Source organism: Thamnophis sirtalis, unplaced genomic scaffold (genome assembly GCF_051295495.1).
Source record: "Thamnophis sirtalis isolate CommonGarterSnake01/CBP01778 unplaced genomic scaffold, rThaSir2_p1.2 scaffold_4, whole genome shotgun sequence".
Classification (NCBI taxonomy): Eukaryota; Metazoa; Chordata; class Lepidosauria; order Squamata; family Natricidae; genus Thamnophis; species Thamnophis sirtalis.
This window is the reverse complement of record NW_028261384.1, coordinates 499,369-512,219: the sequence shown is the minus strand read 5'-3', so window position 1 is coordinate 512,219 and position 12,851 is coordinate 499,369. Positions and strand designations below refer to the sequence as shown.

Below are 12,851 nucleotides of genomic sequence, written 5' to 3'. Positions count from 1 at the left end.
AGGCGCAATAAGAATTGATGAACCTCCTCCACTCCGGCTCCGCCTCTCCGTAAACTATTCGCGCAGGCGCACTAAGAGCCCGTGAGGCGCGGCCACGCTACTCCGTGCCAGAAAATGGTGAGCGCAGGCGCACTAATCCCTCTAGGCGTGGCCCCGGTGTCTCCGCCCCGGGGAGGCGTGGTCTCGGAACCCGCGGGGTCGGACGCGGCTCCGGCCCGTCGTGACTCAGGTCGCTCCTCGCTCGGTGAGCGGCCACTTTTCCCTCCTGCGTCCCGGGGAGGCTCCGCGGACGGGGTAGGGGGCGTCCCGTTTGCGGGAAGGGGCTGGCAGCTAACGGAGGAGGCGTCCTGAGGGGCGTTTGGCGGGTTACATCGCTGCTCCGCACCTACGACCGCTGCTTCGGACTTGCGACGCCGCTGAAGGGTGGATCTGGGGGAGGCTGGGGGTGTGTGAGTTCGAGCCCTGCCGGGGGAGGAGGAAGGCTGGGCCGGGCTCTCTCTGTCTTGCTTGCCAGCCCACCTCGCAGGGTTGTTGGGAGGGAGGAGGAGGGGGGAGGGAGGGTTGTTGGGCATCTTGAGTTGCTAGCAAGTCATGAAGGTTAAAAAAAGTGGAGAAAGGAGATTAGGCAGCCTTTGCTCAGAAAAGGGATAGGGTCTCCTGCTTGAGCAGGGGGCTGGACTAGATGACCTCCGAGGTCCCTTCCAACTCTGTTATTCTGTAAGGGTCTCTTGCTTGAGCAGGGGGCTGGACTAGATGACCTCCGAGGTCCCTTCTACCTCTTTGATTCTGTAAGGGTCTCTTGCTTGACCAGGGGGCTGGACTAGATGACCTCCGAGGTCCCTTCCACCTCTTTGATTCTGTAAGGGTCTCTTGCTTGAGCAGGGGGCTGGACTAGATGACCTCCGAGGCCCCTTCCACCTCTTTGATTCTGTAAGGGTCTCCTGCTTGAGCAGGGGGCTGGACTAGATGACCTCCAGGACCCCTTCCAACTCTGTCCTTGTACGTTCTAACTGGGTGGGGCGCACTGACTTCCCCCCCCCTCCCCAGGTGCCCGGTTGGCTGGACTTTGGCAGGGAGGGTGGGTGGGGGGCTTGTCCGAGGGGATCCCAGTTGTTCAATCACGTTTTTTGTTTGGGGATTGTGTCCGCTGTCGGTTGCGTCCGTTGTAACTGTGTGCTTCTCTGTTGCAGAGTGGCCGTGCGATTGGAGCGCGTGGAAGGGCGGCTGCCCCGCTAGCCCGGAGCCCTTCAGGGGAGGGGCTGTGTTTGTGCGTTCGGGTGTGTGGTTTGTGTGTCTCCCTCTTTGGGCAGCTGTCCCCATGGAGGGCAGCCAGGAGCCCTCGGGGGAATACCATCCCTTGCCGGCTTACGAGGATGAGGACGATGAAGAGCTGCTGGTCCACGTGACGGAGGGGCTGAAAGGTATCCCGTAGATTTTGGGGAGGGGGCAGTGTGGAGGAGTTGGGGGGGGCACGTGGGGAGACTCCTTGAACCCCAAATTTCTTTCCTCCCCCCTCCACAGATTCCTGGCATCACATCAAGAACCTGGATAACTTCTTCACCAAAATATCCTTGAGAAAAATCCCACCCCCACCCCCCGAAAAAAACACCCCTCTGGCTCAGTGTCACAGTTGGTCCTCGGCTTAACGACCGTGAGAGATTTCTTATTGGACTCCTGTTTCGCTTGTCGCCGTCATTAAGTGAACCCCTGCTATTGTTCAGTGGGCGGTGGTTGAGAGAATCCGGTTTTCCCGCTCGGCCTGGCCGTGGAAGGAGGGATGGGGGGAGCCCAGCTCCCTGCGACTGTGCTAACTGTGGGTCGGTTACTGCTAATGGCCGGATTTGGATCACCAGGGGAGGCTGCGGCGGTCGTAAGGGTGAAAAACGGTCGTAGGTCAGTGGTTTCAGGGCCGTTGGAACTCGGAATGGGCACTAAATGAACTGTTGTAAGTCAAGGACGCTCTGTTTAGTAACCAAAGTTACGACAGCAGTGAAAAAAGAGACCGAGGACCGTATTTCACGCTTAACAACCGTCACAGCACTCCGATGGTCACGGCATGAAAGTTCAGACCCTTGGGCAAGCGACTCGTAGTTACGACGGTTGCAGTGTGTTACAAAAATCACCCGACCTCCTTTGACAAAGTCGCTGGGGAAACCAGATTTGCTTTAATGACGGTGTTGCTAACTTAACGACCGCAGCGATTCATTTAACACAGAGGGCAAGAAAGGGAAAGGTGGCACAACGCACTTAACAACTGGGGCAGACAAGGTCGTTAAAGGAGGCAGTTCTCACTTCACAAACTCACTTAACTACATGGGCACAAAACGGGGGTACAACTCGCACGGGAAACTCACCAACCAGGGCGAGGAAGGTCGGAACAGGAGCCGCAATGCATTCGGCCACTGCCTCGCTTAGCAGTGCAAATTTGGGAGTGGATTACGGTCGTAAGTCGAGGAGTACCCTTCCAGGGAGGCTGGACGAACCCCCCCCCCCCCCCAGGCATGGAATCTGTCTTAAGTTTCCCCAAAATGTCAGTCACCGTGCAGGTCAACACCCCACCCCCCCGGCCCCACGTGGGTCGTAGGGCAGGATGCATCCTGTGGCTTTTTTTTCCCTTGACGGCGTCTCCACATCTACCACTTCCACCAGAGGAACGGCTTTGGCTGCATGATGCTCTCCGACGTCTTTGAGCTGGTGTAAGGGCTCCGACCGGGTCCCCCCCACTCCCCACTCCCTCCGGGTGGGGGGACAGCCATAAAGGGTGGGGGGGTTGGTGCTCCCTTCCTGCACGGCGGGCCCTCCTTTGGCGAAAGGGGCTCCCTGGGCCATCCCTGGCCTTCCCCAGCCAGGCTCCCTGCCTCTAAGGGGGGGATCAGAGATGTGGAATTCAGAGCAGGACAGAATTCGGATGAAGATTCAGGAAAGAATTCCGAGCAGAAGAGAATTTACGACGGAATAGAATTCAAGAGAAGAATTCAGAACAGAATTCAGAGTAGAATCGAAAGAGAGCAGAACGGAATTCAGCTTCAAGGGACCTCCGAGGTCTTCTAGACCAGTGTTTCTCAACCTTGGCAACTTGAAGATGTCTGGACTTCAACTCCCAGAATCCCCCAGCCAGCGAATGCTGGCTGGGGAATTCTGGGAGTTGAAGTCCAGACATCTTCAAGTTGCCAAGGTTGAGAAACACTGGTCTAGACCAACCCAGCAGGAGACCCTCTGCCATTCCAGACAAGGGGCTCTCCTTCAAAGCACCCACGAGGGGGAGGGGGAGTTCCCACCCACCCCCTCCCTCCGCTTCCCCCCTCCGCTGCAGCCGCCCTGACCCAACAGCCGCCCCCCCCCCCCTCTCCCAGGCAGTTCCTGTTTGTGGCCACCTTCTCCACCTTCCTGCTCTGCTGCGTGGAATACGACATCCTCTTCGCCAACCAGCCGGTCAATCACACCCACCACGGCGGAGGAGGAAGGGGCTTCTCGCCCGACCGCACTAAGGTGACGCTGCCGGATGCCATCCTGCCAGCTGCCCAGTGTGCCGAGAGGTGAGTAGTTGCCAGCAAAGCACGGCTGGTCGGAATGGTCATCGGTCACGGCGGTGAGTGGTGGCCTCGGGAAGCCAAGCTGGGCACTGCTTGTGTCTCCGTGGGGTGGGGGGTGGGGCCTTGTTTTCGGGGGTGCTGAGCGAAGGGGCAAGAGACCATTTGCCCCCCTCCTCTGCCCCACCATCTTCACCACCCCTGTCAGCGTGGCACAAGCCGGCCCTTTCTGGCATATCGGCGAAGATAGACTACCTGGGCACGAGGAGTCTCTCCTATTGCTGATCTCGCCAGGGAGGAGCTGGAGGGCGAGAACTGTGGGCTGATCCACCCCAAATCTGCTTTTTGGGGTCGGTGTTGCAGAATGCAGGTACATGGCATCCTCGACTTACAACGGTTCGCTTAGCGACCGACATTACAAGGGCACACTGGGGCACATGTACCCGTACGAGCTTATCAGTCTGCCTTATCAGTCAAGATAGGCTGCCTCGGCCTGTGGAGTCTCTCCTTTTCGGCTGTGGCTGAGCCCCAAGGCAGGCAGTTCATTTAGTGACTGTCTGAAGTTGTAACGGCACAAAAAACCCCTTAGGGCTGTTGTTTGCACTCAACGACCATCATGTGGTCAGGGGTTCAAACTTCAGACGCTTGGCAGTCGGTTCACACTTACGACGGTTGTGATGCTCCCTTTCCGACAAGCCAAGTAGTCAGCGGGGAGGCCAGATTGACTTAACGGCCTGGTGACTCACTTAGCGGCTGCAGAGATTCACTCAATGGCGGGGGCAAGGAAGGGAAAAGGGGATGCAGCTCACTCGAAAGGAAATGTCTCGCTTAACAGTGGAACGGTGGGGCTCATTTGTGGTCATAAGTCGAGGACTGTCCATAGAAATAGCTTCTTGGTGCTACCTGTGGGGTGCTGGAAATGTCGTGGGGGAGGGGCTGGTGAGCCTGGCGGGTGGGGGAGCCCCTTCAGTTGGGACGGGACCTGCCCTCGGCTGAGTTTAGAAAGGCTTATTCAGAAAATAGTCCTCAGTTTAGCAACCATTCCTTTCGCGACGGCACGAAGTTTCAAAGGGGACAGAAAACGGGGACTTGGGACCCCGTTTCACGCTTACAACTGCCGCAAGTCATCCAATTTACGTTTGGCCGCTCGGCAAGCAGTTCGTATTTCGGACGGCCGCAGCAGACCCCCTCTTTCCGACCGCCCGATCCACTTAATGACCGGGTTCCTCGTTGAAACTGCCACTTAACGCAGAAAAGTAAGGTGGCAAAAGGAACTTGAGCAGGAACCGCGGGAATTCCAGGCTCCACGGTGGTCAGACGTCAAGGACGCCCGGTGTTTGCTCAACGGCGAGTTTAGAAACCGGAGCAGCTGTTGCTGTTCGACCTGTGCAGAGTGAGCCTCCCCCCCCCCCCCGAATATGCAGCCCAGCTGCCAGAGAGAGAAGGCGACACCCCCCACCTGTTGATCCTGGGCAACCTCCCAGCTCTTCTGTGTATCTGGGACGGTTCCTAGAAGACGTTGTTGTGTCTCTGTACAGCCGCAGAGGCCTTGCACAATCAGTGGCTGAACCTGTGGCTTCCTCCCCCTCCCTTCTCTCCCCCCCCCTTTGCCCCCCAGGATCCAGGCCAATAGTGGCATCATTTTCCTGCTGGTCATGGCTGCCACTTTCTGGCTCTACCGTTTGGTGAAAGTCCTTTGCAGCCTGTTGGGCTACTGGGAGATCCGCTCCTTTTACACCAAGGCCCTCAAGATCCCCTCGGTAAGTGTGTGTGTGTATGGGGGGGGGGGGGATTATATCATTTCACACCAGTGGCTGTCCAGTCCTTTCTTAAAAACCGCCACCCACAACTTCCAGTGGCACGCAGTTCCGCTGGTTAATCGTCCTCACCGTCCTCACTGTCATTCCTGGCTGCTTGGCTCCTCGGTTAGTTTCCATCCGTTGTTTCTTGCCCCGCCTTCTGTTGCTTTGGAGAATAAGCGGACCCCCCTGTTCTTTGGGGCAGCCCCTGAGATATCGGAAGGCTGCTCTCACGTCCCCCCCCCTCGTCCTTCTTTTCCCCAGAGCAGCCAAACCCAAATCCTGCAACCGTTTTTCAGATGTTTTGGTCTCCTTTGGACCTTTAATCCTCCCAGTTGCTCTTCTCTGCTCTTTTCCCAAAGTCTGGATGTCTTTTTTGTAAGATGGGTGATGAGAAGTTCCTCTTTTACTGCTTCATCGAAGTCACTTGTAAAGCTATTGAGGAGTCCGGGGCCCAAGAGGGAAGCTTGTGGTACCCCACTGCTTACTTCCCTACATGCGGATGTCAGGCCATTAAGGGCTACCCATTGTGCGTGGTTTGTCAGCCGGTTACGACGCCACCTAGTGGTGACGCTGCCCGTCTAACAATTTCATAGTTTTCCCAGAAGTGGGTTCGTGGCCTGCTCTGCTGAATGCCTTAGGGCGGTGGTCTCCAACCTTGGCAACGTTAAGACCAGACCAGCTTTGCTGGCTGAGGAACTCTGGGAGTTGAAGTCCACAAGTCTTAACGTTGCCAACTGCCTTAAGGGAACTATAAGACCCAGCCTTATTTTCAGAGAAACACGGTACTTAAACTTCGCTAAGAAAGTAAGACCGGCTCTTGCTTTCTTTTGGCCCCCAAAATAAGGACTTGAGCTTCTTTTCGGGGAAACACAATTTCAGGATGATGCCCCCGCCTGCCCCCCCTCGGCACACCCACAAGAACTGGCAGGGACACAACAGTCTCTGGCGACAGGTGCAGCCCACCAGTCCCTTGGTCGGCACGCTCTGGGGCTGCGCAGAGCGGGCGCTGGGGAGCGGAAGGCGGGCGATCCTGACGGGTTGGTGATCCTGATATGCTCTGCAGGCAAGGTGAGAGGGTCAGCCTTCCTGCGACTTGAGCGCTGAGCATCCGGATCGGCTGCCTCCCACTCCCCGCCTCTGCTGCGGGTGTTGCTGCGCGCGGACGAGCCTCCCCTGGGCGGCCACCGCTCCAGCCCACCACCGCTCGGCCTCCCTGCACCTCCAGATCACCCGCCTCCCCCTGTCTCTGCTTCCGCCTGCCGTTTGCACAGGTACTCAACGCACCTGTGCTGCAGCTGCTGCCAGACTCTGTCGGCTCTCGCACTCGCTGCCTCCTATGCTGGCCATGCCTGCCGCCTTCACTAGGGCTTATTTTTGGGGTAGGACTTCGGTGCAAGTGTAAAAAACAGGCTAGGCCTTATTTTTTGGATCGATCTTTTCAGGGAAACACGGTCTACTGATTTAGTCACATTGTCAAAGAATGAAATAAGATTGGTTTGCCATGTACCCGTTGTCAACTCATGAAGTTGCCATGATGAGGAGGGGGCCGGGGACCGCATTCCACGCATCGCTTCGGCTAGAGTCGGATCTCAGATGACTACAGCAGGCTTGTGAGGCAGGCACCTCGTTAGAGAATGTGATTTGTGACACAAACTGAGGGGAGGGAAGAAACGGGCAAAGTTCATCCATAATTAAAATGAGGTCAGATCTGACTGCAATCGGGTATTGCCTAATAAATGACTGGATTTCTTTTGAAACTTGGCTGGAGGCTCATGAATGAAGTAGGGCATCTTTCGGAAACCCGGCACCCGTGCTGGCTTCTAGTACAATTGGATTGTGGTCTACTCTGTCGAATGCCTTACTGAAGCCTACTACATCCGCGGCATTTCACTGCTCTGCTAGTTTACTCACTTTGTGGAAGATCCAGTTTCCTAGATCTGTTCCCCCCCCCCCCCTTTTGGGAAGGGAAATTTAATATATATATATATATATTCCCGCCGTCTTAGTTGCAAATCGCTCCCTCTGCAGGAGCAGCTGTGCAACTGCAGCTGGCAGGAGGTGCAGGCCCGGCTGATCTCGCTGCAGCGGGAACAGCAGCTCTGCGTCCACCGGCGGGAGCTGACCGAGCTGGACATCCACCACCGGATCCTGCGCTTCAAGAACTACCTGGTGGCCATGGTCAACAAGTCCCTGCTCCCCGTCCGCTTCCAGCTGCCCCTGCTGGGCCGGGGAGTCTTCCTGACTCAGGGGCTCAAGTACAACCTGGAGCTGCTGCTCTTCTGGGGGCCGGGCTCCCTCTTCCAGGGCAAGTGGAACCTCCAGCCACAGTACAAGCGCGCCGGGGCCCGGCTGGAGCTGGCCCGCCGGCTGGAGCGCAGCATGCTGGTCCTGGGCGTGGCCAACCTGTTGCTGTGTCCCTTCATCCTGGTCTGGCAGGGCCTCTACGCCTTCTTCAGCTACACCGAGGCGCTGAAGCGGGAGCCCGGGAGCCTGGGCGCCCGGCGTTGGTCGCTCTACGGCCGGCTCTACCTCCGGCACTTCAACGAGCTGGACCACGAGCTGCAGGCCAGGCTGAGCCGCGGCTACAAGCCGGCCTCCAAGTACATGAACTCCTTCGCCAACCCGCTGCTGGCCGTGGTGGCCCGGAACGTCGGCTTCTTCGCGGGTTCCCTGCTGGCCGTCTTGATCGCCCTGACCGTCTACGACGAGGACGTGCTGACCGTCCAGCACATCCTGACCGCCATCACGCTGCTGGGACTGGTGGTCACGCTGGCCAGGTGAGGGGAGGGGAGGAAGAGAAGGGGCCCCTTTGGGGAGGGGGTTTCCTTGGGGGCTTTGACTGAAAGGGGAGTTGGGGGAGGTCTCTGCTGGCTTCTGAAGTGGCTGAGATTGGGGTCTTCAGAGAAGTCAGGGGTCTGGGCCCTCCCTCTTTTCCTTCCTTCCTTCCTTCCTTCCTCCCTTTCTCCCTCCTTCTTTCTTTCTTTGTCTCTTCCCTTCTTCCTTCCCTCCTTCCCTCCTTTCTTTCTTCCTCTTTCTTTCTCCTGTTCCTCCCTCTCCTTTCCATCCATCCCTATCTCCTTTCTTCCTTTCCTTCCTCCCTCCTTCCTTCCTGGCCTCCATCCCTTCCTCCCCTTTCCTTCCCTTTCTTCCTATCTTTTTTCCTTCCTCTTTTGCTTCCTCCCCTCTCTTCCTCCCTCCCTTCCTATCTTTCCTTCCTCCCCTTCTTTCTTCCCCTCCTTCCTTTCATTCTTCCTTTCTCCCACCCTTTCCTTTCTCCATTCCTCCCTCCATCCCTCTCTCCTCACTTTCTTCCCTTCCCCCCCCCCCAGCCCCTTCTGGGCAGCCGCTGTGCCCCTCACTCAGCCTAGTAGAACCTCCAACCGGGGGCTTCCCTAGGACGCCTCTTGAACTAAGGCCAGGCTTTGACCTTCCCTGTCTCCCCTCTGGACCCGGGCAGAGGGGAGACGGGCAGGGCCCCGGGGGGGGGGTGAGGAAGACGCCCCTCCCTTCCCAGAAGCTGGAAAAATGCGCCAGCAGCCCCTCAAGAGTCTGAATGGGAGGCCAACGGTCGATGCTGCTCCCGGGGATGGGGATGGGTGGGGTGATTTGGGAGCCGTGTGGGGCTGATGGTTCCTCTCCCCTTGGCAGGGCCTTCATCCCGGACGAGCACCTGGTGTGGTGCCCGGAGCAGCTGCTCCAGTGTGTCTTGGCCCACATCCACTACATCCCCGACCACTGGCAAGGCAACGCCCACAAGTCGGAGACCCGCGAGGAGCTTTCCCAGCTCTTCCAGTACAAGGCGGTGAGTGGGCAGCGCTTTGGACCTCCCCCGCCTACTTATTTCGGATTCCCTCCCCCTCCCTCACTGATCCTCAGGTCTTGTCTCCTTCTGTGATCCTCAGGTCTTCATCCTGGAGGAGCTGCTCAGCCCCATCGTGACCCCCTTCCTCCTCATCTTCGCCCTGCGGGCTAAAGCCCTGGAAATCGTGGACTTTTTCCGGAATTTCTCGGTGGAGGTGGTGGGCGTGGGGGACATCTGCTCTTTTGCCCAGCTGGACATCCGGAACCACGGCAACCCCCAGGTGAGTGGAGGAAGGGAGGGGGGGGGCCTCCAAGTGGCACCCGAAGGTCCCTGTCATCTCTGTGGTTCTCTAAGAGTCTCCTGATTAAGCAGGAGGTTGGATTAGATGACCTCCCAGGTCCCCTCCAACTCTGTTATATTGCGATTGTGTAAGGGTCTCCTGCTTGAGTAGGGGGCTGGACTAGGAGACCTCCAAGGCCCCTTCCAGCTCCCTTTACTTCTCCTTCTTTCCTTCCTCCCTCCCTCTCTTCTATTCCTCTTCCTCTTCTTTTTTCTTTCTCTTCTCTTTCTTTTTCTTCTCTTTCTTTTTTCTATTTACTCTCTCTTCTCTCTTTGTTGTCTCTCTTTTTTCTTTCACTTCTCCCTTTTCTTTTCTCTCTTCTTTCTCTTCTCTCTTCTTTCTCTTCTCCCTTCTCTCTCTTCTCTTTTTTCCTTCTCCCCCCAGTGGCTCTCACAGGGCCGGACCGAGGCGTCCGTCTACCAGCAGGCCGAGAACGGCAAGACGGAGCTCTCGCTGGTCCACTTTGCCATCGCCAACCCGCACTGGCAGCCGCCTCCCGAAAGCTCCCTCTTCATCGGGCACCTGAAGGAGAAGGTGCAGCAAGACGCCTCCCACGCCCAGCGCCTCCTGGCCGAGGGACCCTTGGCGACCTCCCTGCTCTCGGACGAGGGTCCAGGCCCCGTGGTGAGTCCGGGGCGGCCGTGACCAGCCTGGGGTGGGAGCTGACACCTCTGGGTGCCTCTGACTGAACTTCTCTCCCTTGCAGTCGGATGCCCTCCTGGCCAGCGTCCTGACCCACCCGGTCCTCACTGAGCGTCGGCTGGTTGCTCAGCCTGGCAGCACGGCCAGCGTGACGGCGAGCATCCTGGCCTCCCTCTCTTCTTCCCTGCCACCCCGGCACAGGAGCCGTCCCGGGGAGGCTTCGCTCTCACACAGCCAGAGCCCCCTCTTGGAGAACAGGTAGCCCCTTGGGGGAGGGAGGGGCAGCTGGGTGGGTTTCCCCAATACCACTTCTGGACTCCAACTCCCAGAATTCCCCAGGCAGCCGTGCTAAGGGATTCTGGGCGCTGGAGTCCGCAATGCTTCCATAGCTGACTAGGGAATTCTGGCAGATGAAGTCCATCGCGATTGCGTAGCTGGTTGGGGAATTCGGGGGTAGGGGAGGGGGCAGGGAAGAGAGAGCTCAGCCCTTCCCCATCTGTGATTTGGGGACGGGGAGAACTTTGACTCTGTTTTGCCCCCTTCCCCAACAGCGCTGCCCCACGCCCAGCTCCCCTCAGCCGCTCGGTTCTGCTCTCTGAGTTGGCGTTGGCCGAGATGAGTCTACACGCCCTCTACATGCACGAGGTGAGTGGCAGGGACCGGGGAGGGGGCTGGCTGAGAGACAACCCCCCCCCCACACCATCTTTAACCACCCTCTCTCCTCTCTGCTTGCCCCTCCCAGCTTCACCAGCAACAAACAGCCGCCCGCCTCACGCCGCAGCCTTCGGCACAAACAGGTGAGAGCCCGGAGGGCAGGACTGTACCACTCGTGGCCCCTCTGCTCCCCCAAAAACTGGAGGGTGGGTGGGCAGGGAATAGCCAGGCTATCACGCTGCGTGCCTTCCCCGGTGGCTCTGCTCTCCTCTCCCAAGATTCGAACCCCTCCACATTCAGTATAGGGACAGGAGGTGCCCTTTCCCCCAGCTGTGTCCGGAAGGCACGTCCTGTGTCACGGGGCGGGGACTCCCCCACCTGGGCAGCGGGAGAGGGTTGCAAGTCTCATGCCCTCTTTCTCGGTGCAGCATCCCCTCGCCGTCTCTTCGATTCGCGCAGCCAGGACCGCTCACTGGAAGTTTGGGAAGAGGAGTCAGACGAGACGCAGCAGCCGCAGCAGCCGGAGAAGAGCTAGCAGGAAACGCCACTCGCTCCGTCCTTCCCTCCTTCCTTCCTCTACGTAGGTGTCTCCTCCCTCCCTGCTTTGAGGTGGGGAACGCGACATCTCTCCCATCTCCTGCTGCCCGCTGGCTGCCCAGGTCCCAGAATGGGTCTCCCCCTTGTGGAGGGATTGGGGAGCAGATGATAAGCATGGAGCAGGGGTCCCCAATTCCTGGTCCACGGACCGATACCGTTTCGGGGCTCCTTGGGAACCAATCTATGGCCAATTGGAAACCGGTCTGCGGTTGGTTGGGAATTTAATCTGCGGCTGGTTGGGAACCCGTCTGTGTCTTGGGAACCAGTCCGCGCATGGGTTGGGTGAGCACACGAGCCTCCATTTGTGCATGCATGGGATGAGGCTCTCGTGTGTAAACACATCCCCCGTGGCCGCCACTGCCAGTCCACGGAACTGGAATGGTTGGGGGCTGCTCACGTGGGGAGGGGGGGACAAGGAGGGCGCTCCCAAGATCTCTCTGCCCCCCACTGATCAAGTCCTTCCTTTCGTCTTGCAGGTTTCTGGAGGGTTGGCACTGCCATGGACAGCTTGCCCAGAGGGCCCTCCTGCAAGCAGAACGTGCTTGGAAGTGGCGTCTCCGGCTGTCTCCCCACTCCGGCAGGGCAGGAGAGGATGGCGGCCGCCCCTCCTTCGCTGCGGACTTGCGTGTGACAAGCAGCCTCGTTGGCGAGGCTTCCTGGCCCCTCTTCAGGGGTGGGAGTGTACGCTTCTTAGGGGGCTAATAAGCTGGTTTGGGCCCCACACGGTGCTATTTTTCTTAGGGGGGGGGTCTCTCTCGGGTCAAGAGAGAAAGGGGTGGGAGGGGCTCTGCTCTCACCCTGTGCTTCCCCCCCCCCGCCCTTCCCGTCCTCCCGGGCTGGCCCACCCTAAACCCTCCTCCCCACCACGCATGCTGTGACGGTCGCATCGCAGGGGAGTTTGGCAGGGGTATGTGGGCAATAAATGTTTACAGGAACGACAAAGGGCCCCCTTGCTGTCTGTGGGAGTGGGAGGAAGCGGCAGGGGCAGATATCTCCCCCCCTTGCCTTGTCCTTTGGGGAGGGGGGTCTTCCGATGCCAGTTTGGCAGGCAGACCGCTGAGCGAGAAGAATGGGCTGCCACCCCAGCTGGTAAGGAAGTGGCGCCGATGGGCTCAGTGGTGCCAATGCAGAGGGAAGACCTGGCTGGCACATCGTGGATGCCGGGATTGCCGAGTGGAGTGGGGAAGGGTCAGTATCCCCCTCCCCATCTTGCAGAGGGGAAAGGAAGGATCCGTTCCCTTGAAGTCGACAGGATGCTCCCTTCCTACTGTACATTTCTCCCGGAAGTGCCTCTGGGTGGGCTCGAGCCCCCACCCACCATCGCCCTCCTGGTTGGTTCCCCGGTGGATTAACTCGTCAAAAAGCCAGAAATGGGCCCCGATAACAGGGAGAGCTAGTGCTCGTGTTATGACTACAACCAAGGCCAAAAATTTCTGTTGCTAAGTGAAACATTTGTGAAGGGAATATTGACAATTTTCCTGGCC

The 12,851-nt window shown here is 58.4% G+C and overlaps 1 protein-coding gene across 5 annotated transcripts; it reads left to right on the top strand.

The window, feature by feature from the left end:
* Positions 1–116: 116 nt before the first annotated feature.
* On the top strand, positions 117–12,309 carry LOC106544792 (autophagy-related protein 9A). Of its 5 annotated transcripts, none has more exons than XM_087712271.1 (15): positions 117–244; positions 1,191–1,421; positions 1,522–1,567; positions 2,634–2,696; positions 3,354–3,536; positions 5,149–5,290; positions 7,361–8,109; positions 8,981–9,134; positions 9,235–9,414; positions 9,859–10,098; positions 10,181–10,374; positions 10,668–10,761; positions 10,859–10,913; positions 11,199–11,350; positions 11,844–12,309. In XM_087712271.1, the coding sequence occupies exons 2-14, from the start codon at positions 1,319–1,321 to the stop codon at positions 11,303–11,305; spliced, it is 2,310 nt and encodes a 769-aa protein (XP_087568397.1). In that variant the 5' UTR covers positions 117–244; positions 1,191–1,318; the 3' UTR covers positions 11,306–11,350; positions 11,844–12,309. The 5 variants fall into 5 exon arrangements, with proteins under 5 accessions (XP_087568397.1, XP_087568395.1, XP_087568394.1 ...); XM_087712269.1 differs by having other exon boundaries at positions 236–294; XM_087712268.1 differs by lacking the exon at positions 117–244 and adding an exon at positions 304–445.
* Positions 12,310–12,851: the final 542 nt, after the last annotated feature.